The 20,000-nt window shown below is 33.3% G+C and overlaps 1 protein-coding gene across 1 annotated transcript; it reads left to right on the top strand.

Moving 5' to 3' along the window:
- The first annotated feature begins 1,473 nt into the window (after nt 1-1,473).
- On the top strand, nt 1,474-16,680 carry LOC126971898 (uncharacterized). Its single transcript, XM_050818412.1, has 4 exons — nt 1,474-1,596; nt 13,240-13,375; nt 15,969-16,096; nt 16,509-16,680. Exons 1-4 carry the CDS (start codon nt 1,586-1,588, stop codon nt 16,678-16,680), a joined length of 447 nt encoding a protein of 148 aa, XP_050674369.1. The 5' UTR covers nt 1,474-1,585.
- The last annotated feature ends 3,320 nt before the right edge of the window (nt 16,681-20,000 follow it).

Here is a 20,000-nt window from a genome sequence, read left to right as displayed (position 1 = left end):
CAAAAAAATATTATAGTTTACCTGATGTAATCGAGAGAATACCTACTGTTGTTTAATGAACAAACTATTACAGACAATAAAAAGTAAAAAGAAACTGCGTTTAAGAAATCCGACTTCAAAAACTAAAAAGTATAAAATAACTCAATAAAAATTTAATTTAATACACCTCTTATGCAAATCAAATACCTTTTATGCCTAGTTTGGGACAAGATAATTTGTGTAAAAGTGTGTCAATATTATATTATTACATTTGGTTTGGCACCGACTTCAAACCTTCCAATAGGTGGCACATACAAATAATAGTATTTTATTAGTATTAAAGTTATTAGGTTTCAATAAGTGGTGTCATAAATTAAACCTTTATTAAGTAAATTTAAACTTTTTAGTTTTTGAATTCGGTTTTTTTAAACGTAGTCTTCTTATTTGCATTTTGCAATGTCATAATCATAATATAGTTCAGAGCAGTCATAATTCACAGAGAAAGTTTTAATAAGCACATCAATTCTTGTAAGCCCAACGAGTGATTTCCATATTATAATTTGATGACAAAGTTTATTGAGTTTTGTGTTTCTGAGAGTTTTTTCACCCTATTTTATGTTCCAATTTTAATAATTATATTGATGCATACGTATTGTGTAAGTTTTAAGGCTATTTCACTGTTCAATTATAATTTTACGGCATATTATAAGGATATTCTATATGATCGAAATGATTCAAGCCTTAAAAAATTAATTTAAAGGCCAGTAACTATATTTATCCTTGCCTATGTAAGAAAAACCTGTTTCAAAAATATAAAAATGTAACAATTATAAAATATTAATATTGATATACTCTTACACAAATTATCTTGCCCCAAACTATGCATAGCCTGTACTATGGGTACAAGACAACGGTATATTTAATACAATATATTTACTTAAAGATAAAAACATTTAAACATCCATGACTCGGACACAAACATATAAATGATTGCACCTTTAAATAGATTAAATACCACCTTGGAACCCGTTTTGCTACAGTTTCCGTAAACAATAATGACGGACGATAAACAATTTTTTGTAATGGAAAAAGAGAATAACCGGGTCTACTGACGGTATGTCATCTCCACAGCGGCTACTCTCTTGTAAGAACAGGAATCAAAAGAAGGAGAGTTGTCGACATTATAAAGAATCGAATTAACTTACAACAGAATAACAGACGTGTTATCATATGAAAAGAAATAATACAATTTATATTTTATTCGTTTTCTATTAAATATGTATTCCAATGGTTAAAAATTAACATATTCATGCGACATATCCTTGTAATGTATCTGTGTGAAATAATCTTTGCCAGAAATTTGATATCAAACTCGTTGCAGTACTGGAGTCACTTTCCTCCCCCTAAAGAGTCTGTTATAATCCAACTAAGTTAAGAATTATCTTACCCAAGTAAATTTGTGTGGTATCGCAAGTATTTACAAATTAGTTATGTTAGATTTAAGATGTCGCGTTCAGGATATTATGTAGAATAACGAGAAATTCAAATTTAGTTAGATTGTGAGTGTAAGCACTTGTTGGTATATTGTTCCGTTAGTTATATTAAAATGGGAGTAAAGTAAGTTAGATTAATTATTTAAATTTTATTACACTAAATTTGCGTCTTATACTATTATCGTTTTCGTTGTATTTTATATTTATCTAAACTTCTAAACTAATATTATAAAGAGAAAACATTTGTGTTTTTGTATGTGTGCTTATTATGTTTTCACACTAAAACTACTAGACCAATTTCAAAAATTCTTTCACCTTTAGAAAGCTGCATCTTCACTGAGTGATATAGGCTATATTACATTTTCCAAAAATCTCTAATAAAAATTCAATAATAGAACCCAGGTGGTAAATTTTTACTCATAAAAAATCTGTAATCGCGCTGCGGAAACTATTGATGATTTATCAAAAAAATGTTTTTAAAGAAGAGTTTTTTAGAAGGAATCAATATCTACAAAAGAGTCTGCAATACAATAATATGTCCTACTACTGTAGTTATAACTACTTTTATATGTTTAAAAGTTGATATAATCTTACAACAATTATAAAACCATATTTTTCATACATCTGTTTTAATCCTTATCCCATTAAATGATATTTCATTAAAGACCGTTTCAATACCTGTAAAATACTTTTTAAATTATTAAAATCGGACATTCCATTCAAAAGATATAATGAATTTCAAAATGTCAATCTACAGAAAATATTAACTAAGTGAAATAAAACTTTTATTTTAACAAAAATAAATCTACAGTCCGACTTAGTTGACTTTCCACTACCACGAGATCGGTATTTAAACGAATGAAACCTAGCTAGTAAATAATATAATGAATATTTATAACTTTTATCAGTTCGGGTAAAGTGACTTTTAAACTAATATTAAAATTACAATTAATATGAGCCTACATTCATTATATTATTAAATCATAATATTCTTTTTTTGTTAAATTTTTTAGTAATCTTTAAAGAATACTTTAATTTTTATGCGTTAAGTAGTATAACTTAAGTTTAAGCAATAAAAATTTCATTCAATTTAATTTTATTGATAAGATTATATAATCTAATATATATAAATTACGTGACTCTTTGTTTTCGCGATGGACTCCTAAACTAATGAACGGATTTTACGGGAGCAATACTTCATGGAGTGGAGTTTAGTCCAACTTGAGAGATAGGTTAGTTTATATTTCGTAATCATAATTATTTGTATTTTCCAATATTTGTTTTGTATGGATATATTTTCTATGAGAGAATTTATTGAAGCACGGTTTGACAGTTTTACTGTGAAACAATTTCATTATAACAACAGGGAGCATGTTTTACGAAATAGTTCTTGATGTTATGAAATATTATTGACAAATTCTTAAAATAACAGTATTTTATTTATTATGTACACATCAACGTGTGTCGGGTCAGCTAGTATTCATATAAAAACAAATCACTTATTAAAATACCGACTAGAATTATGACATTCAATACTTTCATTAACATATATAATTTATTGTGTTATGCTTATGCGAAATAAACAATGATATTATAGTATTGAAATAAACGGATAATTTGTTATTTTTGAGTTACTTTTTAAGAATCTTTTATTTAAGCAGCATTCAATGCACTTAAATCCTAGGATCTATTGTGCCCCCTTCTTGCGCTAGCGCGCCTGCCCTCAACTTAAAAGTTAAGGAGGAGAATCGATGCTACTGACTAGGATACGTGTTACTGTGCCGAGATTTAAAGGCGGAGGCGTAGGATCCTCAGAGGGTCCAGGCAGGGCACGTCCTCTGCTTTAAGTGAAGATGTTTTAAGACACCCCAGCCTGATTCTGGCAATGGCTTCGCATTCCAGCAGACTGTGTATAGGGTCTTCAGTGGCTTTGCAGTAGAATCTGCGCAGGTTTGATTCACTGAGACCCATTCTGGCTAGGTGCCCATTCAGCTTGCCATGGCCGGAGAGGAACCTCGTGAGGGCTCTCAGTTGTGTCCTGTCCAAGCCTATGCATTTTTTGGCACGCTTACGTTGATAGTTGCATAGGAGCAACATAGCTTGCCGATGGCCTGGTAGCGAGGACCAGTAACTGGCTGCCTCCAGCATTTCTTGATTGCTTAGGACATTGCGGATAAGAGATTCTCCAGCTCCACAAAAGGGTTCAGGGCCAATGAAGGGGGATGAGGCTCAATCCTTAACTAGCTGGTCAGCTTTCTCATTACCTGCTATACCTTTGTGCCCCGGTATCCAAGCCAGGGTAACTTTATTCTCTGGCAGAGGATCTCCAGTTTTCTACTGCATTCCCACGCTAACCGTGAAGTTGTTAGGACGTCAGTGCCTTGAGAGCTGCTTGGCTATCTGACATTAAGGCAATGTTTCTTGACTCGTAATTCCTGTCGAGGTTCATTTGTAGGCACCCGTCTAGTGCATATACTTCCACCTGGTATGTAGTTGCTGCTTTACCTAAGGCTTTATGATAATTGATTGCTAGGCCGAAAACTCCAACACCGGTACCGGTTTGAGTCCTGAAGCCATTCGTGTACTACTTTATGGTATGACTATCTAGGTTTACCGTGGTATCACAGTAGTCTTCCTAGTTGCTGATATTTAGCCTGAAATTCCGCTCGAAGCAAAATATTGGGGGAATTTTGTCTTGTGACATAAACCAGGTGTGCGAGGACTTTGCCAGTAGTTTTAGGTCACGTTGGCTTGCATTTATGCCCGTTCTAATCCCGCTATTTTTTATTCTGAGCTTAGCCATTCTGGCAGCAGTTGTAACTGCTGAGAGAATGGAATGGAAACAGAGGTGTTGTTTGTATTTAATATTGCATCTTATTTTGATCTGTATCAATTAAGGATTAGGGTTAATTCGTTCGTTATTAATTTTAAATTCATTATCGTCATCGATCATATGTACAGGAAAGAAAGTATGTTTTCGAGTTTATACAAGCCTGTTTTCCCCGTCACGATGAGATAGATACTGCGCTCAAGGTTGAATTGAGGTGTAGAAACCGGTGGAATCTGCTATATTTATTGGCATTCCTCATGATTCCAAATTGCAATGGGGGATATTGAAGGATTGGCGAATAGGTTATTTCTGCAGCATATGCGGTTTAAAAAATTTAGTTTTTAATTTACTTTAGTTTATTTCATAGTAATCTGTCCTATGGTATATTGTTATGGGGCAGTACAGTCGATATTAATGCCATATTTGAGTTGCAGAAGAGGGCTATTCGCATTATTTACAATCTAGGTCCTAAAGAATCATTTAATGAAAAATTCAAAGAGAAATATACTTAATTTGTTTTGTAGTTGCATATTATATATATTCTTGATGATGTTCTGTATGTTCATAAACACATTAAGAAAGTTGCTAAAAACTGTGACAATCATAATGTTAACACGAGGTACAAACATAAACTCCTTATACGTACTACTCGGTTAAGTCTTCGGAATGAAGGCATTTATTTTCTCAAAAGCGATTCCTTAGGAGTCCTTTTTGATGATATTTCTAATATACTAGATACTACTACTTCGGAAACAAACGGCGCTCTGAGAGAGTAAAAGCGGCACAAGAAACTCTCCCAGCATTCTTTTTTTGCGCTCTTTTTTATAAATAAAACAACGTTGTACTGTCATTGTTATTGCTATAAATAATCATAATCAAGTCCCAGGCTGTCCGTTCACTTAGATATACATCGGTGGAGTAATAGGAATTACGACAGAGCCATTTATTTTAATAAAACATTTAATTTTATATATAGATAATGCCTGAACAGTGGCTGGGACTTTACTATAAAAGTCTAATCATTTACCCTTAAAGCTATTATGTATCTTATGAAGCCTACTAGAATCAGTTACAAGCAATCCTTTATTTTCCAAAACGTGAACAAGAAAGGACCGAGAATAGAAACCTGCGGAATACCTATTTCTACAGGTTTACCCGAACACCGTTTGCCATTTTCATCGACTATCTGAATTCTTTCACTTAAATATAATTTTAACAGATTTAGGGCTGTATTTTTTACTCCGTAGTGCTTTAGATTTAGTAGTAAAGTTTCATAGTGGACGCAGTCAAATGCTTTGAACAAATTACCAAAAATGCTGGGCATTTTGCATCCTGTGACATTTCCCAGACACCAAAGATGTGTTCAATGAGTCTAGTACCCGCATTCATTGTTGATAAGCCCCTTGTGTAACCACATTGATTTTTGTTTAATAATTTACAAAAAAGTATTTGTTAGCTGCTGGAGCAAAAGTTTTTCAAAAATTTTACTAAAAACAGGCAGCACTGAAATAGGCCTAAAATTAGCAGGGTCAAAAGAACTGCCCGACTTATACAAGGGTATAACTTTGCTGTGTATCATTAGGTCAGAGAACACACCTTCATCTATGCATTTGTTAACTATTATTGCTAATTCAAGGTTGGTTCTATAATTTCAAGTATATTTGAGTTAGTTAGAGTAGTCTTTTACTGGGCGAAGTATATGTTTCTACAATATAAACCCAGAAAATCTATAAAGCAAATGTGTTACGAATTTTTCTTAAGAATTGTTAATAAATGTTTGTCTGGGAAAGATTCTTATAACACAAATGATTTTCTTTATGATACCATATACTACATAATGGAGCGGACACACTCTCTCGGGAGGCTCTTTAATTACAAATGTTTATTGTACGATATTTCATTGTAATTCATATTTTTATATAAAAAAGCATTTGTTATCAGTTCTGGGGCAGTCTATTTTGTATCTGTGGTAGTTTGAGACGTTCAATAAATGATTTTAAATCCTATTTTGAATAAAAATATTTGAATTTGTATATTTGAGTAGATAAACTTTTGAGAATAAGCTTTTGTTCGTGTCTAGAGACTAGCTGTCTTGTCGCCAATCGTGAAATACATCTCATAAAGAAATTGCAGTCCTTTCCACCATTATTTTTGTTTGCAAATGATTGATTTGTCGTTCAAATTATCAAAATCGCAGTAACTCTTCACATTCCTTAAGGTCTTTCAATTCATCATGGATTTTATCAACAGAACTATATACTTTTTCAAATGAAAGTAAATATCATAAGCGGTTCAAAAACACCGGAGGCTTGGAAAAACTAAAATACACACGAAAAATAAGGTAGTAAAAATATATATATATTTTCTTTCTTAATATAATATTCTTGTACACTGAAATAATTTCATATCTGTCACTCTTCTTTGAAATAATACAGTCACTTGTGTTGCCGTGTCATTGTTATGACATTCTGTCGAGTCGTCGCAGGCTGTAAAGGTGAAATATTTTTTGCAGAAGATTTTATTGAATCAAATTTCTGTATCAGTTCCATGAAGCGTGAATTATTAATAAGACGATGACATATTTCGTAGGCAGATATGAAAAGTGTTTTTCATTCGTCGGTAGATGGAGTGTCGCAATATAGCTGTCCAATTAGTATCTTAATTGACACGAAGTAAAAGAGAGTCGTTGCTTATTTGCTGCGAGTTAAAGGTCTTTGAATGTATTCTATTTTAAGTCATGTTTGTAGTATTTAATTTTGTTATTATTAAGTCTTCAAATTAACCTCAATCTTGAGAGGCAATCTAGATATATAGTGATATAAAAATTATAAGACCTAAAGTTCAAATTATGAAAATATTATCAATTAAATAATGAATCAATAAAATTTAGATTTAATTCAATTCAATTCAATATTCATCATTATCAGCTTGAAGATGACCACTGCTGGACAAAGGCCTCCCCCAAAGATTTCCACGACTATCGATCATCCAACGTATTCCGGCGATCTTGACCAGATTGTCAGTCCACTTTGTGGGGGGCCTACCAACACTGCGTCTTTCGGTACGTGGTCGCCATTCGAGGACTTTACTGCCCCAACAGCCATCTGTCCATCGATCTATGTGCCCTGCCCTTTGCCACTTTAGTTTCGAAATTATTTAGGCTATTTTTGTGACTTTCGTTCTCCTACGGTTCTCCTCATTCGACCTCGCAGGGAAACTCCGAGCATAGCCCTCTCCATTGCCCTCTCCATTGCCCTCTGAGCATCCATGAGGCCCATAGTTAGGGACCAAGTCTGCGTACCGTAAGTCATCACTGGTAACACACAATGGTTGAAAACCATCGTCTTCAGACAGTGTGGTATTTGGGATGAGAAGATTTTACGGAGCTTCCCGAAAACTGCCCATCCGAGTTGGATTCGCCGAGTGACCAATTCAATATTAATAATAATAAATTAAAAACAAATAAAATTTTCATTCTTTGCCACTAAAAGCAACGTAAAAATTTTACCCATGCTGGTGTTATATGTTACACGACGGCAATATTGTATATCAAAGTAAAAAGTAATAAACTCATGCTTCACAATTCCAAAGTAACGAGTACAGTAGCGCGCCACTTTTAGGCAACGTTAGAAGTTCTCTTTCGAAACCAGGGGCTATAACTCTGTTAAGCTGTGATCTCAAAAAAGTATTGCAAACTGTTTGTGCCATGATTTATGCGAGAAAAGGTTTTTCAATATATATTTATACGATAAAAAAAGGAATGAGTTTTTTTCCCGCCTCGATGAAAAGCTCACTTAAAGGTAAGTGACGAGGAAGAAAAGTGGCCGATTCTCTCCCGGCAAGACTACTTTTGTCCCTCGTATCAGGAACGAAAAGATAGCTTTTCATCCAGGTGAGAAAAAAATCGTATGAGAACCACGTGAGATAAGTAGAATATTGCAATCCGCTATTGTCAATATTCCGCGGGTGAGAATGACCTACTTTTCTCCCAAGGTGCATAATATTTTTTTTTACTAGAGTCTTGAATAGTTCTTTTTTTGTAGATAAAGGAAAATACAAGAAAATTGACAAATCTAAAATTAGGATAGGATTTAATTAAATATAAGTTTCTAAATAGTAAAAAATTTGAAAACCTTTAAGAAATTTAATAATGAAATAAATGGAAGGCCATAAAGAAAGAAAAAAAGTTTTGCAAACTCGCAATCGTTATTATTGTACGGAAATTCACCACCCATAAATTCCACCAATTTGGTATTTTTTTTGTAAATCCTCGCATTTTCTAACTCACGTAAAATCTTACATTAACCAATAAACGGGGTTTTTATATTAACATTATATACAAACGTAATAACCAACGTTTCCATTATAGATTATGTAACATGTTGGTAATACTAGACAGGGTCGTAAAATAACATTCATGTCTTGAATTTAATCTTATTTAATGTTATTTCGTCTGCAATACGCGATTGAGTATATAAATGAGTGAGAAAGCAGAACCTACTTGCGAAAAGTTAATAACCAAAGCCACATAATTTTATATCTTCCCATATCGCAAAAGCCGTGGTGTTCGTATGATGGTTGGGAAATTGTTATAAGCGAATGCTACACGATTTATCACGATATTTGAATCTCGATCCAGGATCACGACATTTAGCGAGTGTGTAGTATGGCAAGTACTACACGCTTGATAATTATATCGTGTGTAATATTCTGGAGCACAAGCCTTTTAACAAGTTCGATACGGATCGCAACAGTTCGGTGATAAATTTGAGTCACAAAAGGCGTGCATTGCAATGAGTGACAATATAAAAAGGCTTGTTTTGCTATGAGATTTGATATTGAGAAAAAACGGCTTAAATATGAAGAAATAGATGGTTATGTATTATAAATTATTGTTTTAAACACAAGTGCTCCAGCAGAGGTCACAATCTCGTTCAGCGCGTCCTCCTCCATTGCAAACAGGATTGGTATTGTATATAAACGACGATACTCTTAATACAAATCGAAGATTTCTGGAGTTTTAGAAATCCAGAGGTCCTTCGAGACGCCTTTTTAATGTTAATGCCAATATAATCTTATATATAATCTGAATCTCAGAAACAGCTCCAACGATTTTAATGAAATTTTGTATACAGGTACTATCGGGGGCGAGAAATCGATCTAGCTAGATTTCAATTTTAAAAAAATTTAGTTTTATCCGTGTTTTACTGAGAAACAGCTACAACAACATTAGAATACAATATTAAATTCGCCACTTTCTCGCCACGCAAAAATTCTTGTATATACAAGACTATAAATAGCTCAGATGGGACTTTAGGTGATCCGGAAAGCAAGACCCCGGTTCGAATCCAAATGTCCTATTAGTTTGAATTGTTACACATCGCAATAATCACAATGCACGTCTTTGGTGAATTAAATTTATAAGATAAATATCGGGCGATAAATATCAAGCTATAATATATTACGGATCACTGAATTTCTAAAAATCCAGAAATTATCGATCTGTATTAAGTATCGTCATAAAATATTGAGCGTCTAGTCTCCGGTCGATATTTATCGTATCAGTACTAGAGTTGAGACATACTATACAATACTAGGTATAACGGCGACTGTGACTCAAAAGTAACAGTGACAAATAACTGTTACTTTAATACTACCTGTGATAATATATTAGATACTGTACTCGAGCGTATATTTTTCGTTGTTTGGTGTTACTTGTTAGCAACATCTTAACGTAGTACTATCTCTGGTGGTGACTTCGAATTTCAAAATTTCTGTTCAGGTAAAACTGTGCTGAACTCATTCTTTTATTAGTTTTGATCTAATAAAAATAATCATTATACTTTTGCATATTCAATACTACCTATCCTTAAACAGTGCTTCTAACCTAGAACATAATTAAAATGTGCCTTTATCATACAAATAATTCAAGAATATAGTAGAAATAAACATCATAAAAATATATTATTCAGTAGGTAGATACTATCAAATTAACAATATAGGTTTTTCTTACGAAGCGTTGAGCCGTATTTTGATGCTCGTAGGCACAAAATAACTCTGAATAAATACGAATCCGAAAATTTATATCATAAGTAATTATTTTATTAATTTTATTTTCACACCTAATAATTAACGAATTAATTAATTATAGAATCACATGTCATTAACTTTTTAAGTGCAGTTATAGTACACAAATAAAATTTGAAGACAATATTCTATGAACGGTGTGGGACTCGAACCCACGACCTCTTTCCGACCCGCGTTCCGTGCGAGTGCTTTCTCAACTGAGCTAACCGTTCGAATGACGTATCGTCATAAAATCTTGTATGCTTTGTCCAACTCTCAGGTTGTGGCTTCCTCTACAGGATCTACTTTGCAGTTGATAATCTGTACAACCCCAATATTTGCATATTAGGATATTGACTTGAGACGTCGCTCTTGTAAATCTAAACAAATAGTTTTCAATTTTTTTTTTATTTATTTGTGTATTAATCCCGGAAGTGAGGGTTGTCACTTTAAAAACTTAGCAAATTGTTTAGAGTAGTTATAGTATAAAAATATTATAATTAATCAACATATTTAAATGTGGAAATGTAAAACATCACGCATTATATTATAATACATTTTAAAAATTATTAAATTATTGTTAATTATTTATACAATTATATTATTTTTTATTAATTACTTTTAATTGATTTGTTACTAATAGCGTGAATCCCTCTTAGTCTCACTATCTAAGGTAAAGCACAAGCAACTTAAATAAATAAAGATATTTGATTAAATAGAGAGATATGTAATATTTTTGGAATTCAGTATTTTTTTGCGTTTTCAAAACATTCGTCGAACAAAGCAAAACAAATATAATATAACGTACAGCTTTTGAATGAAATCACTGAATTTTTCTAGTCTAATAAATGTTTCTGTTAACGAAATAATGGCATAACTCCGAAAACATCCAGTCTGATAGGCAATTTAGGCAAAATGTACATTTCTACGAAGTGAGCTACTGTTAATTACTCCCTTTGTAAGCGTATCGCGCTATTGAAAGCATTAAAACATTGAAACTCTATTGGGGCTGTTCCATAACAGAATTATGAATAGGTCCAAAAGTCTATAACTTGCGACTCAGTTTCAATGAATTATAAAGCCACAGACTATATTTTTGAATAAAAAGCTGTTATATTTCAAAGTACCTAGTCTTCTATAAGTTCTTTTTAAAATTATACATAATCTTATATCTACACGAGCAATTCTTCTATATGATCTGAATCTCGGAAACGGGTCCAACGATTTTCATAAAATTTTGTATACAGGGGATGTCGGGGGAGTCAAGGAATAACTGAATGGTTACTTTATAAAAAAAATAACTTTATTCAATAAACCCGATTTACAATGTTTACGGAGCTAAGACTAAACACAGAATACTTAATTTTACGGAAACTTACATTATATAGCTTATTCTAACAAAGAGAGTCATATTTCTGTGGGAAAGTAATTTGGTACATCAGCAATATTGTTTCCAGAAGGTTCTACACGTGTAAAGTAAATGTACCTACGACTTGTTGCTATGCTCTACTTTGGCTGACAAATCATAAATCTATTATCGTAAGGGTTAGCACCCTTAACTGGGGCGATAATTCGATCTAGCTAGGTTTCAATCTAAAAAATGTAGTTTTATGCGAGTTTTAATGAGTAACAGCTACAATAACATTAGAATACGAAGGTAAATTTCGAAACTATACTATACAAGACTATAATAGCTCAGATGGGACGTTGGGTGATCTGGAAAGCAGAAGACCCCGGTCCGAATCGGTTTGAATCTAGATGTCCTATTAGTGTTTTTGTTCAAGTTTTGTACATTCTTAAAAATCTGTGCACGGCTAGATCGTCCGGATATTAAATACTTGAGATAAGAGGCTCAAGAATATTCAGCATTTTTTATGATAACTCAAATTATTTCACAGTAGATAAGATAATTCACCTTCTTTTACTTAGCGATCATAATTTTTTTTTAAATTGCTGCTGATATGTTTTTTATTTTTCAGTGAGTGTATATTGCTTTGAGAATGCAGTGACTCTTACATTTATAAAATTTTTGCCAGTGGGAGGCTCCTTTGCAAAGGATGCCGGCTAGGTTATGGGCACCACAATGGCGCCTATTTCTGTAGTATTGTCTGAAGTGCGTCGTAGCTAGTGAAATTACTGGGCAAATGAGACTTAACATCTTATGTCTCAAAGTGACGAGCGCAATTGTGGTGCTGCTCAGAAATTTTGGGTTTTTCAAGAATCCTGAGCGACATTTAATTGTAATGGACAGGGCGTATCAATTACCATCAGCTGAACGTCCTGCTCGTCTCGTCCCTTATTGTCATAAAAAACATCATTTTTTTAGTTATTAATTAGCGCAAATAACGATAAGTAAAAATCCGGAATCCGCTTTAACCGTATTCTACGTTTTTTATTCATTTTATTTTTTAGCACGAAATGACACATTGTTTTTGTTTAATAATTGCAAAAATTGATTGATTGAACTGTTTTAAGATTGAAATAAATTGTTTACAACGTATTTCAGTCTCAAATATTTAACAAATTTTCAGTAGGAAATATAATATATTTAGGGCTTATATTAGGATACTTCTATTGAAGAACTTTTTATATGACAATAAGGGACGAGACAAGCAGGAGGATCAGTTGATGGTAATTGATACGCCCTACCCATTCCAATGCAGTGCAGCGCAGGATTCTTGAAAAACCCAAAACTAGAAATGCGCTCGTCACCTTGAGACATAAGTCTCATTTGCCCAGTAATTTCACTAGCTACGGCGCCCTTCAGACCGAAACACAGTAATGCTTCACGGCAGAAATTGAAAGAATTGTAAATAATTGTAAACTGCAAGTACAATTTAATTTTTTTTCTTATTTGATTTTTTATTCCAGACTTATTATCCTATTGGGTCTCTTGATTGGCTTGCTGTACTGTGTTCATATACTTGTCAAGGACTACCAAGCAATCACCGCTGCTAAAGTATTTCGTCTGCTGTTCAAACGTGACCTTAATTCACAGAAAAATAATGTAAGTATTAACTTTTACTTTAATTACTTTTTGCTAATAAGGAAAAGTTGTCTTGCTTGATCAGATAAAGCCTAAAAGGACTTAATTGTGATCATTAATTGATCAGCATTATAAACTATTTTTTATGTAGAAGGGGAGTAGTAAGTAGCGTACGTGTACCTCTTGGGAGGTGATCACCGCTGTCCACCCACTCATGCAAACCGAAGGAATCAAATTAAATTCGCTGGCCTTTCCTGGAGGTGTACGTTCTTTTTTTTAAGATACCAATGACGTGTACTAGCTTAGCACTATGAAGCTTATTTCAAAGTTTGGTAGTAGGTGATAGAAAGTTCCTTGAAAACTGCGCAAAGGAGGACCGCAATACATGCAGATTCAAATTGAAATTAAAATATATTTATTCGAAATAGGATCTATTAAAAGTCAAAAACTACCACCCATTCCAAAATAATGCCTCAGACCTAAGAAGAACGGGCGCAACAAACTCAGCGGGCTTCTTTTTTTTTGCATAAAAAATACGGTTACAAAGTAATATCGTACAATTAAATTTACTATTTAATAGCCTGAGGGCGGTGACTACATACCCAATCTGTGGTATCATTAAGAAAGTCATTTATTTTATAGTAACTTTTACCACACGAACATTTTGAACAATTCTTTCGAATGTCGTAACACTTTTGTTTTAAAAGATTTTCTGAGATCTTGTTGTAAAATCACATAAAACTTACTAACTCGACTTAGCCGAGTTTTTTTTTTATTTTTTTATGGAATAGGACAAACGAGCGTACGGGTCACCTGTTGTTAAGTGATCACCGCCGCCCACAATCTTGTTGTATTGAGTTGTAGGCATTATAATTTTATGTTTGTTCCTTGTGTTAACATTATGGTTATGACATTTTCTATCAAATTCACCTATGTGCCTATGTATATACATAACATTACCAAGAATATATTCAGAAGCAACAGTCAAGATTTAAATTTCTTTAAATTTTGCCTTTAATGATTCAATTTGAATGAAAGAGCTGAGGATGATAATTTAGTTTTCAGAGTGTTGCTCAGGTGAAACTGGGTGGCAGTGATCAAACAGCCCTTCGGAACAATCTGCGTCATAATACAATGCGGTAGAAGAAAGCTTTCATAGAAAACTGGGTCCCGACTTTTACAACAGCTTTCAAATGGGTTGAGCTGATATGGAATGACTTGAAATAGAATCACCTCCTTTTCATGACTTCTAGTTTCTTGCAAGCCAATTTGGGTGTATGTGCCTTCCAGATGACCACAAAGTTGGCAATCACTGGAGATTTTGAGTGCTAAAGCGACCATTTTTGTGTGTTATAATAATTTAATTATTATTTTCTACCAAATATTCAGAGATTATGCAGACGATTACTCAGTTTTGTCTTTAATTAATACAGGAGTCTAGGCTCTGAATATGATTTTGTCCCATTCGGTGTCGAGACCCTTGGTCCGTGGGGGAAATAGCAAAAAGGTTAGTCGACATCACAGGAGACCGAAGAGGTGGTAGCTACATCGGACAAAGAATTATTTGTTTAGCTATTCAAAGGGGGAACACTGCCAATATCAACGCAACCTTGCTTAAAAGGACTCATTTTTAATTATGTATATTTTAGTTATTATATTACATTTTTTAAGGTTTAGTTTTAGGTTTATTGTCCTAGTAAATTTAAAAAAAAATACTATTACATAACAAAGGCATACAGCTTCTAAAATCCCAGAATGCCATTCGCGGATCATTGTATTTGGAGTTGTATCGTATTCAACTACTTCTGTGAGAAAATTTTACTGGTTCCGTCACATACGTTAAAAAATTGCAAATATTAGTTTCTTTTACGGGCACATTTAATTCTGAGAGTAGTTAAATGGATCTAGTGGTTTTATCAGACAGATACGCGAGTCCCTACCGTATAAGTGGGTATAAGTAAGCCAGTGTATGTAAATGTTATGTAAATTTTCAAAGGGTCGTACATTGTCGAGTCTATTACTTAATTAAATTATAATGAAAATTATTATAGTGTAGTGATAAATCTCAAAATTATCTCGTTAAGGCCTGGATATGGAAGAACAATTAACTTAGCGGGAACTCTTTCTACATTATGTATTCTTACAATCATAACGTTATTTGATTTATTGGAATTGCTATCAAACTATTTCTTGCCTGAACAGCACACATTCTTTCAAATGGATTCTTCACCTGTGCTGATTATCAAGAATCTCACGTTAGGAAATTTTTATGATCTATGGTATTTTTCTATCACATACCCACGTGTGGGCTACTTTCGATTTCTTCTCATTTGACATTGTCATTTAACTTAAAAAAGAGGAGGAGATACCCAATTAGTCCAAATTTTTTGTACGTGTTTTATCTCATATTCTTTTGTGGATGGTTCTTTTTTCATTGGAATGGGCACATTCCCAGATTGGTCCATTGTAAAAAAAAATTCGATGGTGAAATCTATGAGTAAGTTGGGTAAGTCATCAAATTACATAGGTACTATACCAAATATGCTAGGTAAAGGATACGTAAACAATTAAATGAATTCAAATTAATAACATAGTATTTTTATATCTTTAACAGCGAGCCAACGTACGCTGGAGAAAAATACTTCAATATGATAAGATACAATGCATACAGATGTTGTTCTGTGATCTCGGTCAGAGCCTGCCAGATACTCAGCTGAAGAGAGAATTTATTGAAATGCTCAGGTATTTGCAATAATTTTAATATTAGCTTATATTTTTACAGCTGTGTAATTTACTTTAATTTTACTTGAAATTTGGCCTCACACTAAGATCGCCTGTATCGTGAGGCCCAGTATCTTCTATTACAGTAATACAAATTTAAAAAAAGTGTGTGTCGTCATCGTGTCATTGAGTTAATTAAAAAACGTATATATATATATATGTGTGTGTGTGTGTGTTAGTGTATGACACTATTTTTGTGTAGCCGTGTGTAAAGAAAATTTGAACAAACTGGAATACGTTGGTATATTAACTTACATGTAAATTTTCATAATAACATTGTTATGGGTTTTTCCTCGCATTGTGTTAATTTATACACGTGTAATTGTATTCTTTTTGGGGGGCTAACAAAATACTATAAATATTTTTTTTCCAGGTTAGAGCCAAGAGCAGAAGATTTACCGGCGTTGACAATCTTTCAGCTTGCTTACAACGAAGGCATGGCATCCGTTCTTAAAGAGCAAGGATGCCGACAAAAATATACGCTTTGCCCTTTCGAAATATCGTTTTTATATAATGTTATTAATTATTTACTTAAGACTGGCTGATATCATGTTTAAAACTGAAACATATTTTGTAATTGTAAATAATAATTGTTGATAAGTAATAAATTACTTTAAGGCTTAGTGTGTTATATAATGATGTTTGTTTTCTGCCGTGAAGCAGTAATGTGTAAACGATAATTGTTTTTCGATCTGAAGGGTGCCGTAGATATTGAAATTACTGGGCAAATGATACTTAAAATAATAATTTCTCAATGTTTCGGGCGCAGTGGTAGAGCTGCAGTAATTTTTGTGGTTATTCAAAAATCCTGAACGGCACTTCATTGTAATGGAAGGGCGTATCAATCACCACCAGCTGAACGTCCTGCTCGTCTCGTCCCTTAGTTTTCATAAAAAAAAATCTTATCCTTGGACAATCGGAAGGTCGCTGGTGTATCGTAACATGCGTTAACACGCAAAGTCAAAGTCAAATAAACTTCTTCAATTAGGCTTAAACTAAGCGCTTTTGAATCGTCACAATATAATATATTTATTTTAAATTACTGAATCTGTCATATAAAGTTGAGCTGGTGAGAAGAACATACAAGAAACTCACTCGGCCACTCTTTCCAATCATAGAGTATCTTACAATAGCTGTAATATACAAAACAAATTAGTTTGTAAGGTGTAACCTCATATGTAAATCGTGTTTTAAAAGCGTTTTACACATCAATTATTTAATAAAAAGTAATAAGGAATAAACTGTATAAATATAAATTATTCTATATTGTATGATTGGATGCATCAACCATTAGAGTTTGAGTTCATTGTTAGTGTAAGGATTCGTGAACATGATAGTCGTGATTACTGTCACAATTAGTTATCGCATCCAACAAATACAGTGATTTATTAACTATAACAGGTTGACCTGGCACCACAAGCAGCACCCATTCACGAGTTGACGCAAGGACCATAAATCGATCCCTTCGCACATATTTGAGGGAAGCAGACGACCGGGCACCCGACGCCGCCGCAAGCTTTATCTAAAAAAATCAAATTCACTTTATTAATGTAGGTCACGGAAATGACACTTATGAATGTCACATTTTTTTTTTCTTATTGAATGCTGCTACTTCGTAAAGGGTCGAACTAATGAGAAGAAGTAGCAAAAAACTCATTGCCACTCTTTTACATCAAGATTTACATTTTCATCGCTTTTCAAATCATTTCAAATACAATTTAATATGTAATGTGATGCTAAAAACATACTCAAACGCCAAATAGTCGATGCCTTACACGAGTAAGTAAAAAAAGTAAATGTAAATTAATACTTAACAAAAGTTATTGAGTACAGTAGCTGAATCATCCATACACACCGAAAATAATACAGGTATTCCTCCTCTCTCCTCCAGTTCATCCCGCAACACTAAGTCTGGCCATAAATACTGTTAATATTAAAAATAAACAAAAAATTACATTTGAATTTGGAATCTGTCATTTTTATACGATTGTTCATTAAATTTTCTCATTTTGGCGCCAATACATTGTACCATATTTTGCGATATTAAAATGGAGTTGGATTATAAAGAGCACCGAATCGCTGTGATTGCATTACACAAATCTCTCCATACGCTTGATATTAGTAAAATGTTGAATGTTGAAATGACAAGGGTAAAAAGTTTTAGTATCCAGCTATCACAATATATACAGACATCAAGATAGAATAATTAAAGTATTTTTAAGTCCCAGAGATTCACATAATGGCCATTTTTACGACCAGCTGACGACAAAATGGAAAAAAGGTACAAAATCATTTTATATTGCCTGCTTTATTCTACGGGTAAAGAAATTTCATGAATAATAATTTTATGCTCATTCATTTACTTTTGCGATCAAAACAATTTCATTTTCTCGTATAAACTGTTTTTTTATTTGAATGTTTTCGTATGTAAGTACATTATTGCATTGTTAAATGTAGAAAGGCTAAATATTTCCATTGCTGTTGTGAAACTGTTTTTCTTTGTTACTTCATGTTAAATTATAGAAAAAGTAGAAGTTACATCCATTGTATTTTTTTTTGAAAACGGAGGACAAACCAGAGTACGGGTCACCTGGTCTTAAGTGATCACCGCCGCCCACATTCGCTTGCAACACCAGAGTAATCACAGCGACTTTAACGGCCTTAAGAGAAGGTGTACGCGCTTTTTTTGTAGGTACCCATGTCATATCGTCCTGGAGCCAAATTTTAACAATTAAATGAACGCACTAACCTATACACTTTCAGATTTATTTTCTAGCCCCAATTATTTGGAGATATTCCAATGCACAGCCTGTCTAAATCTGCTGCGAGAATTTTTATGTGAGAACATGAGTGATAGTAAAGATTTGACAGCTTGTGGGTCACGGACGAGTAAAAAAGAAGGACTCCGTGTCACCTTACATAACAGTGAGGCACCAAAACAAGCCGGTAAACGTGTAAATACACAGCCCCACGCATACACTTACACTAATACAAGCCGATCGGCCGCCATTATGAGATTTGCCATCGTCTGTGACACATCGGTTTGCGTCGCAATAAAATATTTTAAAAATGCCGTCGTGCGTTGTGAAAACGTGTAAAAATAATACTATAAAAGTATTTATGGATATGATTATTTAAGAGAGAAAAAATTTAGTTACTGGTATACCCCGTAACCGCACACGCACTAGCATAAAGGTGAAGCACACTTGCTAATATCACAATTCTTTTTTTACTAGTCCGTGCTTGTGGGTTTATTATGCAGTAAAATAATGTGCTCTAACGTATGCATTCCCTCCCGGCGCTGAGGTCGTTTCAAGTGTTGATAGACTATTAAATATGCTGAAACTAGGAAACGGTGAGCGCCAAGTATGGACATATTATAAATTTAACTTATATTTTCCTCATACAACGCCTATTGTTTGTACTTTCATCACAAATACCGCACACAGTGTTGCACGGCACCCATTATTCTGATTAAATTTAGTTTGTACCTGACTGCTAGTTCTGTGAGTAGTAGAGTCGAAGCATTATTAATATAACAGGGTACTACAGATATTTCTTTTAAGAGTCAAATAAACTTTATTCAATTAGGCGCAAACTAATCGCTTTTGAATAGTCACTAAAAATATTTCTTTTAAGTTACTGAATTTACCATATTATATTCGGAAAAAGTTGGGCTCGCGAGAAAAACACGCAATAAACTCAACGGCCACTGTTTTCAATCAAATAGAGTAAATTACAATGGCCGTAATATATAAAACAAAATATTTTGTAAGGTGCTGCATCCAATATATTATGAATCGTGTTTAAATAATATAAATTATTTCATAAAAAGTAATAAATAATAATCTGTATAAATATTAAT

Source organism: Leptidea sinapis, chromosome 24 (assembly GCF_905404315.1).
Source record: "Leptidea sinapis chromosome 24, ilLepSina1.1, whole genome shotgun sequence".
NCBI classification, from domain to species: Eukaryota; Metazoa; Arthropoda; class Insecta; order Lepidoptera; family Pieridae; genus Leptidea; species Leptidea sinapis.
The sequence above is the reverse complement of the archived record's forward strand: the minus strand, read 5'-3'. Positions and strand labels throughout refer to the sequence as shown.